This window comes from Ochotona princeps, chromosome 1 (assembly GCF_030435755.1).
Source record: "Ochotona princeps isolate mOchPri1 chromosome 1, mOchPri1.hap1, whole genome shotgun sequence".
Taxonomy (NCBI): Eukaryota; Metazoa; Chordata; class Mammalia; order Lagomorpha; family Ochotonidae; genus Ochotona; species Ochotona princeps.
In genome coordinates this window covers 132623498-132646059 of record NC_080832.1, presented here as the reverse complement: position 1 = coordinate 132646059, position 22562 = coordinate 132623498, and the positions used below count along the sequence as shown (strand labels likewise).

The 22562-nt window shown below is 39.9% G+C and overlaps 1 protein-coding gene across 1 annotated transcript; it reads right to left on the bottom strand.

The window, feature by feature from the left end:
- Positions 1-21417: 21417 nt before the first annotated feature.
- Positions 21418-22314, bottom strand: LOC131481884 (putative vomeronasal receptor-like protein 4). The gene has a single exon (XM_058672490.1). It carries the CDS (start codon positions 22312-22314, stop codon positions 21418-21420), a length of 897 nt encoding a protein of 298 aa, XP_058528473.1.
- Between the last annotated feature and the right edge of the window lie 248 nt (positions 22315-22562).

The following is a 22562-nucleotide window of genomic DNA, read 5'->3' as shown; positions in this document are numbered from 1 at the left end:
TAAATATTTCTCTGCATACTCCTTCTAAAACTGTCCTGCACCTCAACTGTTGACATACACCTTGTTAGAGCTATAAGCCAGTTTAGACTATCCTAAAATCTGCCAAGTTCAGTAAAATTATGCTTCAACACTATAAACTTGTCCCGTCCAGCAGGACAGTCAACAGGGGTTGCAGTCAACCTAGGAGAGAATGAGAGACAAGAGACACAAAGAATAGACAGCAAGACATTATGTGTGATCAAGCTGTCACTTTATTGTTTTCGATTGAGGCTGTTTATATTTTCAGTAACTAAAGCTTGGGGAGGGAAGGAGAAACTGGACGCAAGCCATGGTCTCAAGACCGATTGTTCTTGAGCAACTACCATATCAACAATAGCATAAGTAACAAGTAACAATATGTTGGCAGGTACAGCACAAATCACACTCTGAAACAGTTGCTAGAAATAATTGAAACTAGGCGTGTGATCCGTTTCATGACGTCTTTCCCAAGCATCTAGTCAACCGGGGGTTTTCCACTGGCCTGTAGTTCTATATTCAAAATGGCTTCAGTATGGCAACAGTACATGGCTCCTGACATAAACTGCTAAATACTAAAATGAAAATAGACATGAGACAGCTGAATAGTACCCTAGAGCCACTTTAGTGTGTATAGCAGCCGGTTCTGTATATAAACTAAAATTGAAATGTCAATGAAGTAGTCACAGGATGTGGTTAAGAACTTGCATTTTTTTTTAACATATTGGTCACTCAATACCATGTCAATTAATTCCATGATGTTGTAAATTGTTCTTGATATTATGTTGCGGCTTTTAAATGATTAGGATGATATTCTGCCAGTTATACCTTCAGACCAGAGATGGTCTCCCCAAGAAACCGTTGCTTTTAGCTGGACAATAAGATGCTGGAATCTATGCTTGGTATATGTTTGCAAAGAAAGAATCTTGACTGGATTTGGACTGTAATAGTGCAACAAGGTGGAGGAATCCACCAAGGGAGGAGGGTACAGGGCGGGGTTGGGGGAATCCCAGAGCCTTTGAAACTGTGTCACATAATGCAATGTAATTAATAAAAAAAATTGTGATTAAAAAAGAAAAGAAAGCAACGTAAATTCATAAAAACTAAAGGCTGTCAGTGCCTACCTGGGTCAATAAACAGGATCTCTGGAAGATTCACAGTAGAGAGTAAATATATAGCCAACGCAGCAACAGGGTAATTCAGTACCACCAAAAATAGATAAAGATCCTTTTTAATCATGGGAAAATGGATGGATAAAGGTGACTAAAGACATGCTAGGAAATGAACCAGAGGACTGTAAGATATTACATCCTAAAACTTGCAACTTCTTCATTTAGAATAAGAGAATCTATACAACTGACCCCTTGGATTAGTTCAAAGAAAGAGAACATCAACTTAAGAACATGAACAGAGTCTATATGGGATTTAAAGGCCTTGAAAATTACTGAGGGAATTTGGGAAATATTTCCACTGTTTTCAGGAATACAGAATTCTTCTTGATATCTTATTTTCTCTCATCCCCTATAAATGGTTTGTTTTTTTTCCAAAAGAAGCCTCATCATTGGAAAAAAAAATAAAAGCAGATGGTCAACCGCAGAAGGTTGGTGTAGCAACATGTGTGGAGAGATAGGGATAGAATTAAGCATAGGAGAGAGAAGGAAGTGCAGGATTGCAGGAACAGGTGCCTGAAACTCCCTGGAATCCACAGGACCACGGAAATTATCACACAGGCAAGAGATGACAGCAGAAAATCTCTCAAGATGGCAATCTAGCTGTTGCAAATCAATACAGGGAAAATACTAGTGGCAGTCTTAGTCTATGTATGACCCGAGGAGGAAACTACAGGCACAGACCTGAGCAGCCTCTGCCAGAGTAGGGAAAACTATTGGGGAAAGGGTGGTTGGGAAATGAAACATGCAACCTGGAGACATGTGGGGCAAGTGTGAGCCCACCCCCACCCAAAAAATCTCATAACTGGGCCACCCAGAGGGACACCAGAATCACCCAAAACAGAAACACAGCATTATCCTCCCCTACCATGGTCAGAGGTTTCTCTTGGTGACCCAGCAATGTAAGGTCAGACGTTGAGGGTGCATAACAATAGGATAGCACCATAAAAATGCCCAGCGGACTACAGCGGAACCCAGTGGTGGAGTTACAAATTCTGTGGCAAACCAAAGCCACACAACCCCATGCTATTGCTTGCCCATTAGACATGACGGAGGGCTCAGTGACTCCGCAGTGTGGAGAACCTTGCTACTGATTACACACTGTGTAGCAGTGGTTGCATCACTCCCACTGTAGCCAACTTCACAGTGGGTAAAGGCGGTGAAGTCGACAGCCAGCAAGGGCTTGTGCACAGAACTGGAATTTGCAGGCTCTGAGATGCAAAGAACCACACCTGCCTGAGACTGGGAAATGTGAATGCTGAGAAGCGTGAAAGCACCAGTCACCCAGAAGGTGGCAGCAGTTCACAAACATCCTAGTTGCCTGGCCATCTGATGGGCCTCACAATGCACATGGCAGTGGACCAACACAGTGGTCCTAGGAACCCCTAAAAGCACATCAGAAGCTAACATCTCAAAATGACAAGAAAATACATAGAAATGGGAAGAGTTACCAGGAAAAGAAATAATTCAGATGAAGGTGCCAACACACGCCCAAAAAGTGACCAAAAAATGACCTCAGTATCAGAGTTGTTAGATGAAGACAGGAAGAAGCTACCAAATAAGAAAATTTTTTAAAGCATCGTGAAACTATGCAGAGACAATGAGAAGCATTGGGCAGAACTGAAAGACTTCAAAAATAACATTATCAGAGAAATTAAGCAGGTTCACAATGAAATTTCAGAATTGAAAAAAACAAGCTTGACCAACAGAATGAATGCTGCAGAGGAAAGAATATCAGACATAGAAGAAATGGAAAATTTTTCTCATTATGACACATGAAAGGAGACAACATTAAACAGAGACACCAAAACACACACTAACACACACACAATCATGTCAGGGCTAAACCATAACCTCTCAATACTGCCTCTAAAAACATGTGGCCTAAACTTACCAAAGATATAGAATAAAACAATGGATCAAAAAGCAGGACCCAACTATCTGCTGGCTACAGGAGATGTACATAATCAACACAGATGCAAAGAAGCTGAAAGTGAAAGATGGAAAAAGAACCTTCACACAAATGGAAAAAAAAAAAAGCTGGCATAGCTTTTCTAATTTCAGATGATACAGACATCACAAGAGAGATATTGAGATAAGAACGGACACTACATAATGATGAAGGGAGTTATTCACTAAGAAAAAATAACAGTAATAAATATTTACATGCAAAACATGAGAGCATCCAGGCATATGAAAAAATGAGTGACTAACTTAAGAGGAGACATGGATGTCATACAATCATATGGGAGACTTTAACACCCTATTAACACCACTATATAGACCAAGAAAATAAAAACTCAACAAAGAAACAATAGAACTCACACAAACAGTAGAATAAATGAATGTAATTGATATATATACAGAAGTATATGCATTTATATATGATATATATTTATATAAAACCTCTATCTCACAGACGCAAAATATGCATTTTTTTCTCAGCTGTACATAGCACCTTCTGCAGGATCAACCACATGATAGGGCACAAGACAAGTCTTACTGACTTCAAAAAATAGAAATCATATCATGCATTTTTTTCAGATGATCAAGGGTGAAAATGGAAATCAACAAATCAAAACACCTTCCAAGAAATTTGTAAATTCTTGAAAGATGAAGAACATGCTAAGTGAATCATGGATTAGAGAAGTAATTAAAGAATAAATCAAAAAGTTTCTTGAGGGCCTGGTGGTGTGGCCTAGCAGCTAAAGTCCTCGCCTTGAACGCCCTGGGATCCCATATGGGCGCCGGTTCTTATCCTGGCAGCTCCACTTCCCATCCAGCTCCCTGCTTGTGGCCTGGGAAAGCAGTCGAGGACGGCCCAAGGCTTTGGGACCCTGCACCCGCATGGGAGACCCAGAAGAGGTTCCTGGTTCCTGGCTTCGGAATGGCATGCACCAGCCCTTTGAGGCTCACTTGGGGAGTGAATCATCGGATGGAAAATCTTCCTCTCTGTCTCTCCTCCTCTCTGTATATCCGGCTTTCCAATAATAATAAATCTTAAAAATAATTTAAAAAGTTTCTTGAAAACAACGAAGACACAAGCACAACATACCAAAAACTGTGGAATACTGTCAGGGCAGTATTAACAGATACATTTATTGCAACTGGGGTCCACATCAAGAAACAAGAAACACAACATGTAAATTAGCTAAGTGTACACACATGAAGGAAGAAGAAAAGCAATAATGAAACAACCCCCTAAAACACAAGAAAAAAAGAAAGCATCAAAACAAGAAAAGAAATGCACAAAGCAGAGATCAAAAGATCCATACACAAAACCAATTAATTAAAAAGTTCGATCCTTGTAAAAATAAACAAAATAGACACCACACTGGCCCAACTGACAAAATAAAAAAAAAAAAGGAAAACAAGAATTAATAGCATCAATGATGAAAAAGGGATCATAGCAATGGACACCACACACATAGAGAAAATAATTCAGAATTATTACATACAAGTGTATGCCCATAAATCAGAAGACCTCCATGAAATGAAGAGGTTCCTGGACCCCCACCTGCTACCAGTACTTAGACACGAAGCAACAGAAAACCTATACAAAGCTATAATGGAGGCAGAGATTGAATCAGTAAATAAACCCTACCAATAAAGAAAAGTCTAGGCCCAGATGGTTTTACCAATGAATTCTACAAAGCATGCCAAGCACAGCTTACCCAAGTCTTCCATAAACTCTTTAAAACAATGAGGTTGCGGGGAATTCTTCTAAATTCAAACTATAAATCCAACATCACCGTAATGTCAAAACCAGATAGAGATCCAACAGAGAAAGAAAACTACAGAACGATAGCCCTGATGAATATCAATGCTAAGTTCCTCAGTAAAATATTAGCCAGCAGAATACAAAAACACATCAGGCAGATTATTCATCCGGACCAAGTGGAATTCATCCCGGAAGCATGGGGATGACACAACATTTGTAAATTTATAAATGTGATACATCACATCAAAAAACTAAAGAATTAGAATCATATGATAGTTTCAATAGCCGAAGAAAAGTCTTTTGACAAAATCCAACACCACTTCCTGCTAAAAACACAAAAAAGGTAGGCATAGAAGGAACAATCCACAACAAAATCGAACCAATATATGAAAAACTGAATGCCAACATCATATGGAATGGGGAAATACTAGAAACCTTCTTGCTAAGATCTGGAACAAGACAAGGATGTACACTATCATCACTGATATTCAACATAGTACTAGAAGTACTTGCAAAAGCTAAAAGACAAGAAGAAGAAATCAAAGGAATTCAAATGGACAAGAAGGAAGTCAAGTTATCTATGTTTGCAGACTACCTGATTATACACATAGGAGAAACAAGAGACTCAATTAAGGGACTCTTCAAACTCATATGAGAGCTTGGCAAAGTGATACAAGATAAATAAAATCAGTACAATGGTACAAGATAAATAAAATCAGTAGCCACAGTGTACACAAACCAACCCAAGGCTTAAGAAGAACTAATCAGCATGGCACCTTTCAAAATAAGAGAACAGAAAATGAAACACCTAGTAATAAACCTAACAAAGGATATGGAAGACCTGTACAAGGAAAACTGCAAAACATTAGGACAAGACAAGAAACAGAAGAAGACTTAAAAAAATGGAGAAACATAACTGTTCCTGGATGGTCAGAGCCAACAACAGCAAAATGTCTATATTACCAAAAGCAATCTATACATTCAATGTGATTCCAGTCAAAACACCAGAATCATACTTCACAGAGTTGAAAAAATCATGGAAAGGTTCATCTGGAAGTACACACATACACACATACACACACACAAGATGAATAACAAGAACTATCCTGAAGAATAAGAACCTAGTGGGAGGGATCACAATCCTAGATATTTGGACATACTATAGAGTGATAGTTATCAAAACAGACTGATAGCTGTTACAGAAACAGAAAGATAGGCCAATGGAGTAGAAAAGAAATTTCAGAAGGGAACCACACATGCACATCTATGTAATGTTTAACAAACAAACAACAACAAACCAGGAAACAATGTGGGAAAAAAGGAAGGTCTCTTTATTATATGCTGTTAGGATAACTGGATACCAGCATATAATAGAAATAAGAAGCAAGACCCACACCTTTCACCATACACAAAGATCAAATCTAAATGGGGCCATGAGGGCCACTTTAGATCCGGACTAAGGTCCGAGCTCTGCCCTGCAACCATAAGTTGGAAGCAGGGCAACTCAGGTGAATTCCATTCTTAGGGCGGGGGGTGATTTGAAACTTCTGCAGGGTGGCGGCCTGCAGGGGGTGCTCCTACTAGATGGAATTCAGCGAGAGACCCACGCCAAACCCGCAACCGTGAGGCTGTGAGCGAATCCACGGCTCTGGGTGGATAGTGCACCAAGTGGTGCCAGGCTCTGCCTGCTGGCCGCCCGGCGACGAGCTCTGAAGTTTTTATGATATGAAAAGCTATTTGGGGACTCCCATCAATAGGCCCAACTTTAGTGTAGGGGTGACAGAATTCATTGCAATATCCAGGAACAGAGGCTTGAAACTTTAAAACAACACACCCACAGCCCTCGTTGGTGAACGGGATTGGGGATTGGCATGACCTTGGGCCCTGGGGTTTAAACTTCCGGCAGCCGGGAGGTTGCTGGGGGGCCGCAGGATGGGGCGTCTTGCTCAGATCCCGACTCCAGCCACCATGTGCTCATGGTGAACTGTGCCTGGGCCTGCCAGGATGGAGCACAGGTCAAGCCGAGTTAGGCTATTGCACCTGCTTCTCTGCTTGAGTTAAGGACGCTAAGCCATAGTGTCTAAGCCAGAGGCCAGGACAAATGAGGGACAGAAACAAGATGAGTCAGAGCAACCACAGGCACGCGTATAACCTATGGCTAGGATCAGGCCCAGTTTGGGAGCCAAGGGAACACCTTAACTGGGTTGAGGTTCCCTCCAAGGGGCGTGTGTGCTGGAATGGGGGCTGCGTTCTAACTTGGAAACAGTTGTAGTCTTCCAAGGCACTAGTGTGGGCTGGGATTGGATGCACCGGGCCATGCCAGACCCCAACACCGTCTGGTGTCCTGAAGAGCCAGGGTAGATGTGAGACTGACTAGGCTAGGTCTCAACCCCCTACTGAGCCATTTGTGAACTGAACGAAGGTATAGACGAGCCATGGCTGGGCTGAAACATCCAACAACAAAAAACAGAATTGGGTGAAAGCCAGCCAGGTAAAGCCACTGTTCCTGCTTGGACAGGAGGTGAACTGAGAAGAGCTGGCTCAAAACCCCCTGGTATGCACAAAATCTGGCATTGGGAGAGGCTCAGAGGGAGGTGCCTGGGCAACTCCTCTGGTAGGATACAGACCCTCCAGGTTAACGCAAGAAGCATGATAAGAAACAGCCCAGAATAGGCCATGGAAAGTTTCCCACTGGCATACATTTGGCACGGGTCAGGGGCAGATCAAGTTGGATCAGCACATGTCATCCACTGGCAAATCTGAACACCAGAACAGAGTGTGGGTTGAGCCGGGTTCGCACACGACAAAACCAGTGCACAATATGGAATACCAGGGTGAGGTGGCCTATACCGGATTTGACTGCAGCACCCAACCAGCACGCGTGAGATCCAGGAAGGGAAGGGCAGAGCCGTCACAGGGATTAAAGGGCTGGTCCCCTCGCTGGACAGCTACTCCCACTGGAGAGCATGGGCTGGATTGGTTACAGACTAGACTAAGCAGGGCTATAACAGCTGTGCACCACATGGGGACTAGATAAGGAAAAAGCCAGGCTGGGCAGATTATCCCTGCTGGTAGAAGCATAAATTAGAATGGGTGAGGGTTGTATGGGCTTAGCCACAACATCAGCTGGCAGAAGCTGGCTCTGGGGGCTAATTCTGTCAAGTCAAATCACAGAACCACCCGAGGAGAGCATAAACCGGGACTGAGAGAGACGCGGGAGGGAAATAGTGGGTTCCCCCCCCTCCTAGGTCACTACTCCCATGGTAGGACATGAAAACTAGGATGGGGGCCTGGGGTGGCAAGACAGAGAGACACTCAACATCTGTGGGGGCTACATAGTTGAGTTGGTTAGTTAGAACTAAGCTTTAATACCCATTGACAAATACAAGAGCTAAATGGGATGTGGGACAGACTGGACTAGTCTGCTATACACACTGGCAAACCAGGGTAGGGGGAGGGCCTGGTTGGGGTTATTGTGGGTCGCCCCGACTAGGCTGCAGCTCCCGCTGGTTGATGTAAGTGCTGCGTACATGCTGGGCAGAACCAGGCTGGACTGCAACACCCACTGGTTCCAGTGCAAGTCAGAACTGAAAACAGAACCAACCCAGCAATTGCAACTACCTGCTGATTGTGGCGATGGAATGTGCCGGGCCCTGTGGTTCGCTAGAACATACATGAATCTGGTCTGGGAGTGCCTAAGAGTTTCTTTGGGGATCTCCCGAATCGAACTGCTGGACTCAGAACCCTAGCCAAGAAAAGACAGAGGACAGAATGGGTCAATCAACCACCTCAGCTATATGTTGGCAGTGAAAACTGGGTGAATGAAGACTCTATGATGGACTGTGTCAATCAGTGGATTCTGCAATGACCTCATTGAGCTGGGAGTGGCGAGACCGGCAGCGATTCATGATTGGAGAACTATTAAAACAACTTCGGAATGATCACAGCTATACATTTGCAGGGAAATACTGGGCAAACGGAGACTCTATGATGGACTATGTCATTCAATGAATTCCTAAACGACTTCATTGCGTTTGGAGTGGCGAGACTGGCAGTGATTCCTAACCGGTCAACTATCAAAACCACTTGAGCAACAATCTCAGAGCATGCCCCACATCCGGGACCTGGGGTGGATGGGAAACTGGGTGGAACTTCTCCCTCATTATCTCCCTTTACCTTAGATCATGAAGAAAAAAAATTATGGAAATAATAGTCTTACCCACTTTCCTATAGCCCTTGAACCATTTTACCCTAATAAACTATGTAAACATTGTCAAAAATATAATAAAAAATAAAGTAAAAAAAATCTAAATGGGTAGAAGATCTAAACCTATACCCACAATTAACCACTTGGAAGAAAAGGTTGAAAATACTCTGCAAGATATAGGTGTAAGCCTAGACTTCCTAGAAAAATCATCAAAAACAAAGGAAGTACACAACACAATAAATAAATGCTACTACATTAAGCTAAGAAGCTTCTGCACAGCAAAGGATACGATCAACAAAGTAAAAAGGCAACCAACAGAATGGGAGATCTTTGCACACTACACAGGAGACCAAGGGCTAGTTTCCAGAATATGCAAAGAACTCCAGAACAGCAATAAAATCATAAGAAACAAACAAGTGAAGCAATGGGCTTGGGAAATGAGCAGACATTTTATAAAGGAATAAATTCAAATTACTGACAGACACATGAAAAAAATGCTCAAGAACTCTGCCAATAAGGGAAATTCAAATACAAATAGCAGTGAGGCTCCACTTAACTCCAGCAAGAATTGCCCACACATGGAAAACTACCAACAACATCTGCTGGCAATCTTGAGGTGAAAAGGGAACCCTACTCCACTGCTGGTGGCATTGCAGGCTGGGACAACCACTATGGAAGTCTATGTGGAGAACACGTAGGCAATTAAACCTCCACCTATCATATGACCCAGCAATATCATTTCTAGGAATATATCCAAAAGACTTGTTACATGAGAAACCAACATGCACTCCAACATTCATTGTAGCATGATCACCAATCACAAGAACATGGAAACAACCTAACTGCCCATTAACAAAGAACTGGATACAGAAACTGGTTCATCTACAGTGTGGGATACTACTTGGCTATTTCATATAGTGAAATACAATACTTTGTGGCCAAATGGGCCAAACTAGACACCATTAATGCTAAGGGAAATGAGCCAATCCCAAAAGGTCAGATATTATATGTTTGCTCTAATATAAGATAATATGATGTCAAATCTTGTGATCTTACATGTGAATCTTACCTTATGTCACTTCATACATTCATTACCATGTGTAATAAGAGCATGTGGCATAATTCATTAATCAACCATCTGTAAGAGACTGATTATTTATAAATTACCTGAAATGGTTAATGTCCTTTTTATCACTGTTTGTGGCACTGCACATAAATAACAAAGATTCATTAAGGTCCTTGGATACAAGAATGAACTCTCAATGAAATGACTGACTGTCTCCTACATGGCAGCATGAAGGCCTTGGGAAAAATTCATAAAAGACACCCATTGTGAGACTGATGCAGAGAGCAGAAGGGAGGGGAGGGAAATTGGGGGAGGTGGAATGGAGAAACCAGTGCAAACTAAACTGTATCAAAAAAAATTAAATAAGAAAGTTCATGATCTTCAGATGTTAATTTGGCTTTTTACCACTTGTACCTGGTTTCTTACATCAGCAGCTTCAAACAAACAGGGGTACATTGCCTATTTTGTTTCCTGCACCTGAAAAAAGTAAAATATTTCCTTCATGTCCAGGCTAAACATACACATGCACAGACACATGCAGACACATACAAACATATACACACAAGTTCATGTACAAAGGTCATCACAAAGCAACATTCCCTGGAATAATAGACTGAACTGTTCTCACATCTGCTCCTGTGCACAAGGCCATCCTCCCCCTGCTGAGCATCCTATCAGCATAGGAGTGTATTACAGAACCCTCATCATCTAATGTGAAGCAGAAAACCAAGTCAAGAGCAAGAGGTCACCACATCCTCCTCTGTGAGACCACTGAGGTCACAACATATGCTGTGATCTTCTCAGTATCATTGAACCTCTCTCAGATGATCAGGGGCCTTCCCTCCTCACTGTCTAATACCAGAGCTCACCTACCATTATGACAAGACAGGGGTCTCCATAGCTTAAGGCAACAGTCTTTCAAACACAGACATTCAGCCACCAGGTCCTAGCAGAGCCAAGACACAAGCATGGAGCAAGACTCCTTATGTCTCCAGGGCTTGAAGAGGTAGCTTGAAGGTTCAAGGGCTAAGAGCTGCGTTACAGAGGTCTCCATGGTGACTGCAGGACAGGGTATGACTGAGCATCTTTGTGACAACACAGGGAGCTTTCTAACTTTGTGTCAGGACACTTAGGGGATGACTGTGCCCCAAGCTACCACTTAATCAGAGTTTTCTTCTAATGTTACAAGGCTGACTCTACCTTCAGATCACAAAATTAATCAAATCTTTCTCTATCCTCATTCTGACTACTGTTGGTCTGCCAATTCATGTTCAGCTTCACTTAATTTTTTCTGGATAGTTGTAATGACATAATTAGATATAACTGAAGGTCAAGGAACTGCACTCAGTGTTGAATAACAAATCACCAGCAATCTAACAAGTAAAACATTTATTCTCATAGCATTGCTCAGCACAAATGAAGTTTTGTGTAGAACACAAAATCAGAAGTATTGAGAGAAAAATGGGGGTCAAGCTCAGGCCTAGTGGCTGAAGTCCTCACCTTGCAAGCACCGGGAATCCATATAGGTGCTGATTCAAATCCTGTCAGCCCTGCTTCCCATCTAGCTCCCTGCTTGTGGCTGGGAAAGTTCCATAGTTTCACGATGTGCATATAGGGTTTGATCCATTGGGTTTTTGTACAGGGTTAGGGGTGGAGCATGGTGGTCAGGTTTCTTTGTTCTCCATATGGATATCCAGCATTCCCAGAACCAGTTAGTAAAGGTAGATCTCTTTCTCAGTGTATGTTCTGTGAATATTTGTCAGGAATAAGGTGAGAACACATACATTGATTCATTGGTGGGATTTAAATCTGTTCTATTGATGTGTCTGGTTTTTTGTTGTTGTAGCTTTTATTTAAAATATCTATGAACATCTTGAAATCAGGTATTTTGATGCTTTCAGTTGTTATTTTTGTTCAAAGCAGCATTGGATATTTGAATACTTAAGTATTCTGTCTTTTCCTATAAGTTTTATAGCTTTCTTGGATTTTTTCAAAGAAATTTATTGATATTCTGATGTGGGATTAGTGAATCGAACTAATTGAGGATGCAACTGTTTTGAAATCCTGTTGTGGTCTTAGATTTAATGTGGTAAGAAGCTATACTGAACTATGCTAAAAACCATTGTGTTTATTCTCATCAGACATGTTTTCAAGATGATAGTTTTGAACTCACTCCAGGATCTTCCCCAGTAAGGTTTACATGGCATTTATAAATTTCCTTTGTGCTTATGTTGAAAATCTCATTTGTCTGAAATTTTTATGAGCTTGGATTCACTGGTAAGAACATTGTTGTTATTGTTGTTAGTTTTTTTCTTTTTCAGAATTAACAATATATTACATTGCTCGTCCCTGGGTAATATCTCTTCTACTAGGAGTTCTTTAATTGTAAGGTTTTTTTTGCTTTTTTTTCAAAAGCAATACAGAAGACTTGTATTATCTCTGGCTAAAAATATCATGTAATATAGTTTGGGTAGCATTTATCTACAGCAATTACTAAAACAAAACAAAGCAAAAAAACACAAACAAAATCAGTATCATTGTCAAATAAAAGAGAAATGCTGAAGTGCCTTACATGAAGTGAATCCTGAAAAAAATAACATCAGAAAAGACATTAACTCCATAGTGGAAGTTAAATAGGAATATTTTCTGTTATTTTTGTTCTGGTTAAAAAGTGCTTACATTGGGCCTGGCGGCATGGCCTAGCGGCTAGAGTCCTCGCATAGAATGCCCCGGGATCCCATATGGGCACCGGTTCTAATCCCAGCAGCTCCACTTCCCATCCAGCTCCCTGCTTGTGGCCTGGGCAAGCAGTTGAGGACGGCCCAATGCATTGGGACTCTGCACCCGTGTGGGAGACCCGGAAGAGGTTCCAGGTTCCAGGCTTCAGATCGGCGCGCATCGGCCCGTTGTGGCTCACTTGGGGAGTGAATCATCGGATGGAAGATCTTCCTCTCTGTCTCTCCTCCTCTCTGTATATCTGGCTTTGTAATAAAAGATAACTCTTTAAAAAAAAGTGCTTGCATTATGTAACTCCAGATGAAAAGGAAAATGTCTTTTTAGTGTAGTTTTAGGAATTGATCCCTTGAACCTACAATGCATATGTGCTTCAATTATTTAAAATTACTTTTGTGGGTCGGGAATATATAAACCTAGTAAACTGAAAATTAAGAGTTTGTTTTGTTTTTGTATTTTGGTTTTGGGGTTTTTTTTAAGCATATATTTTTATTGCATTTCATTTTATAACAGCGTTTCTTAGGCTCTGATGTTCCCTCATCCCCTCCCTGTGCCCCCCCCCCCCGTGGATTGCTCCACCTAATTGCAGTATTACAGTTCAAATCTAGTCTTGTTTCTTTCAATGCAAGCATGTGCCATGCATAGATTCCAATGTCTTATTGTCCAGCTCAGGTCAACAGTTTTTTGGGTAGACCAACTCTGGTCTGAGGACATAGCTGGCAGAATATCATTCTGTCCAATTAAATGCCATAACATAACATCAACAACAGTTTCCAACATAATGGGGTTAATTAACATTGTAATGAGTGAATGATATGTTAGACAATGCGAATTCTTAACCACATACGGAGACTATTTTATTAACAATTCAATTATAGTTTGTTTACATCTGGTTTCTATCCATTCTAAATTGGCTATAGGATACCATTCAGCTATCTCATGTCTATTTTCATTTTACTGTTTGACAGTTTATTGCAATGAAGCATAGTTTTTAATGAAATTGGCATATTTTAGGGTAGTCTAAACTGGTTTATACCTTTAGCAAAGCATGTGACATCCACTGAGGCATAGAAAACTGTTGGGAGGGGTGTGCAGAGAAATCCTCACACATTCTAGGGAGATGGATGATCTCTCTGCTCTCCCTCCCCATTACCGAGAGGGTCTTAAAATATATTAGGTTTTGCAGTTTTGTGATGTAGATTATGAGCAGTCTGCCTCATATTGATTGATGGTTCATTGATTACATCACAATATGTTGTTGCATGTGTTATAGGTGGTTAGAGGTTGAAATAATACTACATTTTACAGGTACCATTTTTCAGATTGACAGCATTTCAACTTAAATTAAGGCAAGCATGTGGCATCTGACCTTTTGGGATTGACTCATTTCCCTTAGCATGATGGCTTCCAGTTGGGCCCATTTGGCCACAAAGAACTGCATTTTGTTTTTCTTAATAGCTGAGTAGTATTCCATGGAGCAAATAAACCATAGCTTTCTTGTCCAGTCTTCTGTTGGTGGGCATTTCGGTTGCTTCCAAGTTTTTGCAATTATTGATTGTGCTGCTATGAACATTATGGTGCATGTAGGTTTCTTGTGTAGCAGGTGTTTTGGATATATTCCTAGTAGCGCTATTGCTGGATCATATGGTATGTTGATTTTCAGTTGTTTGTGTGTTCTCCATACTGATTTCCATAGAGGCTGTAACAACCTGCAGCCCCACCAACAATGGAGAAGGGTTTCCTTTTCTCCACATCCTAGTCAGCAAGTGTTGTTGGTGGATTTTTGTATATGAGCCATTCTTACTGGCGTTAGGTTGTACCTCATTGATGTTTTAATTTGGATTTCCCTTATTGCCAGGGAACTTGAGCATTTTTTCATATGCTTGTTTGTCATTTGGGTTTGTTCCTTTGTGAAATGTCTGCCCATTTCCCGTGCCCATTTTTTGAGCAGTTTGTTTGTTTTGGTGTTTTGGTTTCTCTGGAGATCTTTGTATATTCTAGAGATTAGCCCCCTATCACCTATGTAATGTGCAAAGATCTTCTCCCATTCTGTGGGTTGTTTTTTTTTTACTTTGTTGATTGTTTCCCTTGTTGTGCAGAAGCTTCTTAGTTTGATATAGTCCCATTTGTTTAACTTGGTCTTGATTGCTATTGCTTTTGGTGTTCTATTTAGAATGTGGGAGTCTACCCCTAGCTCTAGCAGGGTTTTTCCAACATTTTCTTCCAAAAGTTTGAAGGTTTCTGGGTATAGGTTTTGGTCTTTTATTCATTTAGATTTAATCTTAGTGTATGGTAAGAGATGTGGGTCTATCTTCTGGTGTCTGCAGGCTATTAGCCAGTTGTCCCAACAGCATTTATTGAAGAGACCTTCCCAGGAAATAGGCTAGGACAGAACAACAGCAGAAGAGTACCTGGAGACTGAGAGACACAGAAGAGCAGTGGAGACATCAGTGTGGTGTGACAGTGACTAATACCCCAGTGGCATTCAGCAAGTGGTGATCCCAATTGCACCGGCAGCTGGAATTACACCAGCAACAAGGTGGGAATAGATGTTTACCGGGAGCTCCAGAGGTGAACCCAGACAAAGAACTGCCCATCCTGCTGGCCTGTTTGATTTGACAAGGAGCAGAGACAGAGAAGCAAATGCCAGACAGGCCATGTGGGAACAAGGTGGATTTCACAACACAGTTTGACCACCTAAAGCTGTATTGGGCACCATTTTGTTTAAGGAGGCAAGGGCTATGGAGCAGGACAGTGCCTGTACTGAGCTGGGAGTGAATTCATTTCTGGCTCAGCGAACTGCAACAATGTGGCATCCTACAGGTTCCACCCAAGTTAGGTTCAAGTAGCCCTCAGATGTGATGACCAGCAGATCATGAACTCTAGTAGTGACACATCAGGTGACATTTCATACACTGTGGCAAAGAATTTAAGACTGCAGGGACAACAGTGAGCTGCTCATCTGAACTGTACTGATCCCACAGGGAAATAATACTGATTATGGCATTATACAGGTGTGTGTCTGTGTGGCTCTCAGACCAAATGGCCAACAGATTTCAGCAATAACAGTACGACCAACAACCTAGCCATATAGGACACCTGGTGTCTCTCTAATCCTGGAACCTACTCCAACTGGAAGTAAGAAAAAGGTTGTAGAGAGAGCAGTGCATCCTCATTATTGTGTTACAGGAGGTGGAGTCTGGTGAGCCATGAGCTGTGGCTATGGAGGGCATGATGAAAATCTAAGTACCCACACCTGGAATTCCCTGGAGGGTGGAACAACTCAGTGCAATTAAAGAGCTATGTGCCAACATCAAAAAGTAAATTCATTCTATAGATCTGTGAGTGGCACGGCTTAAATCTACCCTAAGGAGAAGATTCTGCTAATCATAAGTACAATGACTAAGCGCAAAAGAAGAGACAGAGTCACATTGAATGTTACTGAAGACTGCCCTGCAAAGGAGCAAAACCCTTTGCCAACCTCAGAGTTCACAGAGGAAGACATCAAGAAAATGGGGGATACATAATTCAAAATACTTGTAACAAAACTTATCAAGAACGAGAAGCACATAAAGCTGGTATTCAAGGATTTTAATGAATATGTCACACTGGAAATGAATCTAATGAAAGCTAATGTATCAGAAATGAAGAATACAGTGGAGCAAACTACAAGTACAGTGGAGAGTCTCCAAAAGAATAGAGGAGGCAGAAGAAAAAATCTCAGAACTGGAAGATATTTCCTGTCTCCAGGGTAAACCTAAAAAAGCTGGAAGCAGAGTTGGATCAGGCCAAACAAAGTATTCAAGAATTGAAAGACACTATTAAAAGGTCAAATATGGGCCTGGTGCAATACTGCAGCGATGAAGATCCTTGCCTTAAATAGGTTTGGATCCCATATGGGTGCCAGCTCTAATTCCGGCAGCTCCACTTCACTTCCATCTAACTGCTTGTGGCCTGGGAAAACAGTCAAGGACAGTCCAAAAAGCTTTGGGACCCTGCACCCATGTGGGAGTCCCAGAAGGAAGTTCCTGGCTTCAAATTAGCGCAGCACCGGCCGTTGCAGCCACTTGAGGAGTGAATCATTGGATGGAAGATCTTCTCTGTCTCTCCTCCTCTCTGTACATCTGCCTTTCCAAGAAAAATATATAAATCTTTTTTTTAAAAAAGGCTAAATATAAAAGTGATAGGAGTCCCAGAAGGTGCAGAAAGAGAAGCTGGATTTACAAATTATTTAATGAAATAATAAGAGAAAATATTCTATTGGAAGACAGTGAATTAATTAAGTTACTTTTAATAATATCAATATTTTAAAAAGTTAATTCTTCAAAAATTCATGAAATCGGAGTGTTTCCAATGTGTGTATATGTGTGTAATTTTCTAATTAATGCTTTTAAATTCCCACTGCAAATGTCTTCCACATGATTTTAAGATGCATATATATATATATATATACGAACATATATTTGAAATTTGAAAGCACTTTTGAGATTTGTGTGTATTTGTATCCTAACACCTTTAATGAATTCATATATATAATTTAAAACAAATCCGAGAGAGTTCATAGGTTTCTTTTTTTATGAATATTTTACTCTCTTTTAAAATCAGGCATAAATTTGCTTCTTTATTTTCTATTCATATGCATTTTTTTATCCATATGTGTATCCTAAAATTTCTAGGTTGAATAGGAGCAGACAAAAAGGGCATTCTGTTTGCTTCCATAATTAAGTAGAAATACTTTCAGCTTTTTCTCTATTCGGCATGATGTTTGCTGATGTTTTTACATAGGACTTGTAACTTTCATTATGAGAACTTTATGCATGAATAAATAAAGAATTTCATCAAATACCATTGGTACAATTAATTAGAAGATAATTTAATTGTTAGCCTTCATTCTATTGATATAATGTAGTATAGTTTTTCACTATATGTCATTTTTAAATGTTTATTTTATTTTAATTATTTAACAGTAAATGGAGGTTTACAGAGAGAGGGAGGCACAAAGAAAGAGCTTCAATTTCCTGGTTCACTCCACAAATGATTGCAATGGCTGAAGCTGAGCCAATTTGACACCAGGAGCTAGAGCTTCTTCTGGGTCTAGAAAGAAATTGTGGTGTCCAGAGTATTTGAGCCGTCCTGTCTTGCTTTCCCAGGCCACAAGCAGAGAGCTGGAGCAGCCAGAACATGAACCAGTGCCCATATTGGATCCTATTGCATGACAGGCAAGGATAAAATCACTGAGCCAATGTGCTTGGAACATTGACTGTATCTTGAACCAGTCCTATGTCCTTTGGGTACATCCCACTTGACAATGGTGGATGATCCTTCTGTTGTGCTCTTAGAATTGATCTGCTAAGAAACTGTACTAAACTTACTGAAAGTATTTTAGCTTATGCTCATTAGATGTGGTTTCAAGATGGCTTTTCTTTTACTTCTATGTTAAACTCACTGCAGGATGTCCTCTAAGGCTTTTTTATGTGGCAGGGATGAGCTTCTTTGATGTTTATCTTGGAAATTACCCATTTCTTCCGTAATCTTTATGAGGGTAGCTTCAATGTATAGAGTGTGGTTGTTGTTGTTTTTTTTTTTTCTTTTTAAGAATTAGCAGTATACCTCCATTAACGCTGCCTTGTATAATGTCTGCTGAAAAATGCACTACTATTCTAATAGGCATCTTTAATTGTTATTTGGTGTATTTTTTCTGCAAATTCTAGTTTTCTCTGTGTTTTCTTAAAGCGAAGGTGCGATACATGAGCTTGAGGTTTTCTTCTGTTTTTTTATTAGAGAATGCATGGGCTTCCTATGGATTCTAATGTTATTCTCCAGATTGGGAAATTTTTCAGCTATTTAATTTCAAAGGTTTTCTAGGCTCCCACACCCTGAAATTGTATCTTTTTCTTGAGGGATTCAAAGTAATTGACATTTTCTTCATTTGATGGTGTTCCCAAAATCCTGAAGCTGCCTTTATCTTTTATTTGTGTGAATGGAATATTTCACATTCAAACTCACATATTCTTTTTTCTGCTTGTTTAAGACTTCAAAGGTATCTTCTGCTTGTTTAAGACTTCAAAGGTATCTTTAAATTCATTTGTTGATGTTTTCTATTAATATTTGCTTGTTTTTCTTCTTTTTTCATTATCCATAACAACTTTATTAATGAAGTTTAAAGCCCAACAAAGTAAGAATGTTAGAGCCATCATTTACATACACTTGTAGAAAAATCAGAAGTAACATCTTGTCCTAATTTCCAAGCCACAATCTTTAATACTTGAGTTTTGGGTAATATGGCATGAGTTGTATTAAACTGTTCCTTCTAGCAGAAAGTAAAGCTAAATAATGTTTTTGAGAAGTTTTTTTACAAGAAAATTAAAACCCACTGGGACTTCAAGTGTCAATATCATGAAAACATTTAAATGACCTCTAATCCCCATGTAGTTTTCCTTGAATTATTTATTTATTCTAAATTATTACAGTCATTGTGTGAGATGTCAGGAGAATATCTCAGATGCCTCGGTAAATTTTTAACTTATCAGGCATTGTTTCCTTAGGTTTTCTTCTACTTAATACTTGCACTGTTCTGCATCTGTTTCATCACCTTTATAATCATTATTTTATATTCTTTATCAGGCACTTCCTCACACTTTTCACTGGAATATTCTAAAGCACACCTGTCTTTCTTTGAAGGCTGAATATTTCACTGCTTTTTCACACTTCTTGTTTCCCTTCATTGATTTCTGGCAAATCAATCATCACGTCACTGTAAAAGTGTGACCTGCATGGTAAAGGGAGTTTTTTTTCAAACTGATGTGCCTTCATTTTTCAATTTGGTTTCAGCTTCAATTAGATGCTATATTTTCCCTATATCTTAGTTTGCTATTGTAAGTGTAAACCGTGAAGATCTCTGGCAGCTATGGAATCAATGGATTACTCAGAGCATGACTAGATGGAGAACCACCTCTTAATCATTGCCATAGGGAGGATCTTTGTTCGTAGGTAAAGCTAAGAGTTTTGCAATAACACAGATCCCCAGCTAATGCCAATGGATGTCAGAGTCTCAGGAGAGTGGAGTGAGTACACTGGTATCTCCCTCAAGTGAAGACTGTGAGTTAGAGATACAGGTTCTGGGATCTTATGCTCACAGAACTCCAACGTTCATCAGTGGGCCTGGATCTGGGGAGTGGTGATGTTTCTGGGAGTTTACTGGATGTACAACATCTTAGCTACCACCTAAAGAGCTGAACTCATGTAAGCAGGGCTAGCAATGGCAGCAGTACAGGTGAACAAACACAGGACACTACAGACGTTGGAGTATAATTACTACCACAACTTGGAATGAGGCAGGCATATGAACTGGCCTCCTCTGGTGGAAAATCTGAGAGGGAATCAAGGAAGCCCTGCTAATAGATCCCAGTGTGGTTGGGACATTACAATAACAAAAAGTGACCTGATGATAAAGAGAGGAAGGGTACAATTAGCTGACCTTACTGGGAACCTAGTAACAACTACAGATTCCTCTTCAATCTAGAGTTGCCAATTTATGTTGTTTATGAAGAGGCCCTCTGTTGAAGCTCTTCTTTTTACATTTCCCCCTGAAATTTGGATTGCCCAGCCCTGGACTATGTTGACATTGGCTTTGCCTTTGTTTCTATCTCCAAACTATCATGTCACAATTTTATAATACCCCTTTACTTGGTTCCAGGGATGTTGCTCTGGTACGTACTCTAAAATCCAACTTTCCATTTAATATTTTGTTTATTTCCTGTGGAAGAATAGGTGAATCTTGGGCACATCTATTTAACTCTGTTGCTCCAGCACCTTGTAACTTTAATGAATTAATGTTCAACAAATTTGTAGATGGGTCTCCACTAGGATTTGTTGACATTTTTAGTGAGTAAACTATAGTCTTGAGATTGAGAGAGATACATAATTATGATACCCTGTTATCATATCATTCTTCAGATACATTCCATCAGCATGAGAAAGCTTCTATTTGCCTTGATCATTGAGCTAAATAATTATGCTTTATTTCCTTGAGTATAGAATTTCCATTAAATTATTTGCTCTACAAAACAAAATGTGTCTTTGCCCTCACTACTTCATTTATTCAGCAATTTATTTGTTGGTATGAACACATTTTTAATTGTATATATTATATAGTGGCTCTTAAGCTTATTGACTTACATCTGGTGAGCAAATCTCTTGCAATTACTAATACAGATTTAAGATTTACATTACTCTCTATTACAAAGTCTTAGGAATTAGGTATCGAAGGGAAATTAATATGAATAGAATGAAAGAACATTCTCATTCTTTAAGTTAGGAAAGTATAAAGGACACAAATTTCAATGCAGGAAGAACTTTGAATTATGAGAGGTAACGCAGATGTTGGGACTTCCATACTGCATATGCAAGTTGAAAATACCAGTGAATTCTGTATATTTGTATAAGATTAAGATCCGGGATTATTTTATTTAGCAGATGAAAGTATCCACATTTCAGGTTTTTTTCATCAACTTGACAAAACTATTATCATTTCAGTCAACTTTTGCAGAATGACAATTATTCTTTTATCAGAACTGATAAGAGCCAATGGACTCACAACTGCATAGACGTTTCCCACAACTGCCTGCACATCCAGGACTGCAGGTTCATATTTCTGCAGTACAGTTGAGAACGATGAGATGATGATATCCACACAGTACATAATCACAAAGAAACTCACCAACACTAAGACAGTACAAGTGGCCCGTTTTGCTGGGGAAATTCTCATGCTATGAAGGTACTCAGACTTCCTGTGATGGCTACATAAGAAAATTATCATGTACATGCTGGACAGCAGCATGATACCTACAAAGAAGATGTTCTGGAACAAAGAAAGTGAGAGAAATAGTGCCATGACGACAGAGTTCATCGTGGAAAGTGAGCAGTACTTACTGACAGTGAGTAGATTGGTCCTGTTGGAATGAGCTACAGTGTAGATGATCATGTGGCTATTGGAAAACAGGTTGAGGGACCAAAAACAGAAGAAAGCAATGATAATATAATTTGTGAGCTTCTGTTTAAATGTTGACAAGCAGAAGGAGCTGGAACTGATGGTGATGACCTGAATGGTGCTCAAAAGGCAGGTAGTGGAGATGGAGAGATTCCGTGTCACTCTACTCACGTAGAACAAAACCTTACATTTCAATGCATTTGAAAAATGCAACAATTGGAACATGTCTTCAGATAAAATGAGTAGTCCAGTAAGTAGCATTACAATGTGGACAAAAGCTAAGTGAGAGGTAGTTATATCAGTGGGCCTTGGCCTATGGAGCTGGTGGATTGTGAAGATGTGGAAGACAAGGAGGAAGGTATTGGCAAAGATTCCAATTCCAGCTTGGAAAAAATATACATTTTTAAGTAACATTAGTGATGACTTTATTCATCTCAGCATACTGAAAATATTTCGGAAACCTATAAAATAAAATAACTACATCTCACCACATGTGATCTTCACTTTTGTCCTGAAAACTATCACATACCATCATATTTATTTAGACTATTTCTGTATAATGAGCCCTGAATGTTTAATAGAAATTTCTAAATTTAAAAATTCTGCATTTCTGTCTCCACAACAAGTATTTTGTCATTATGTTAATTTTTAATCCTTTCAAG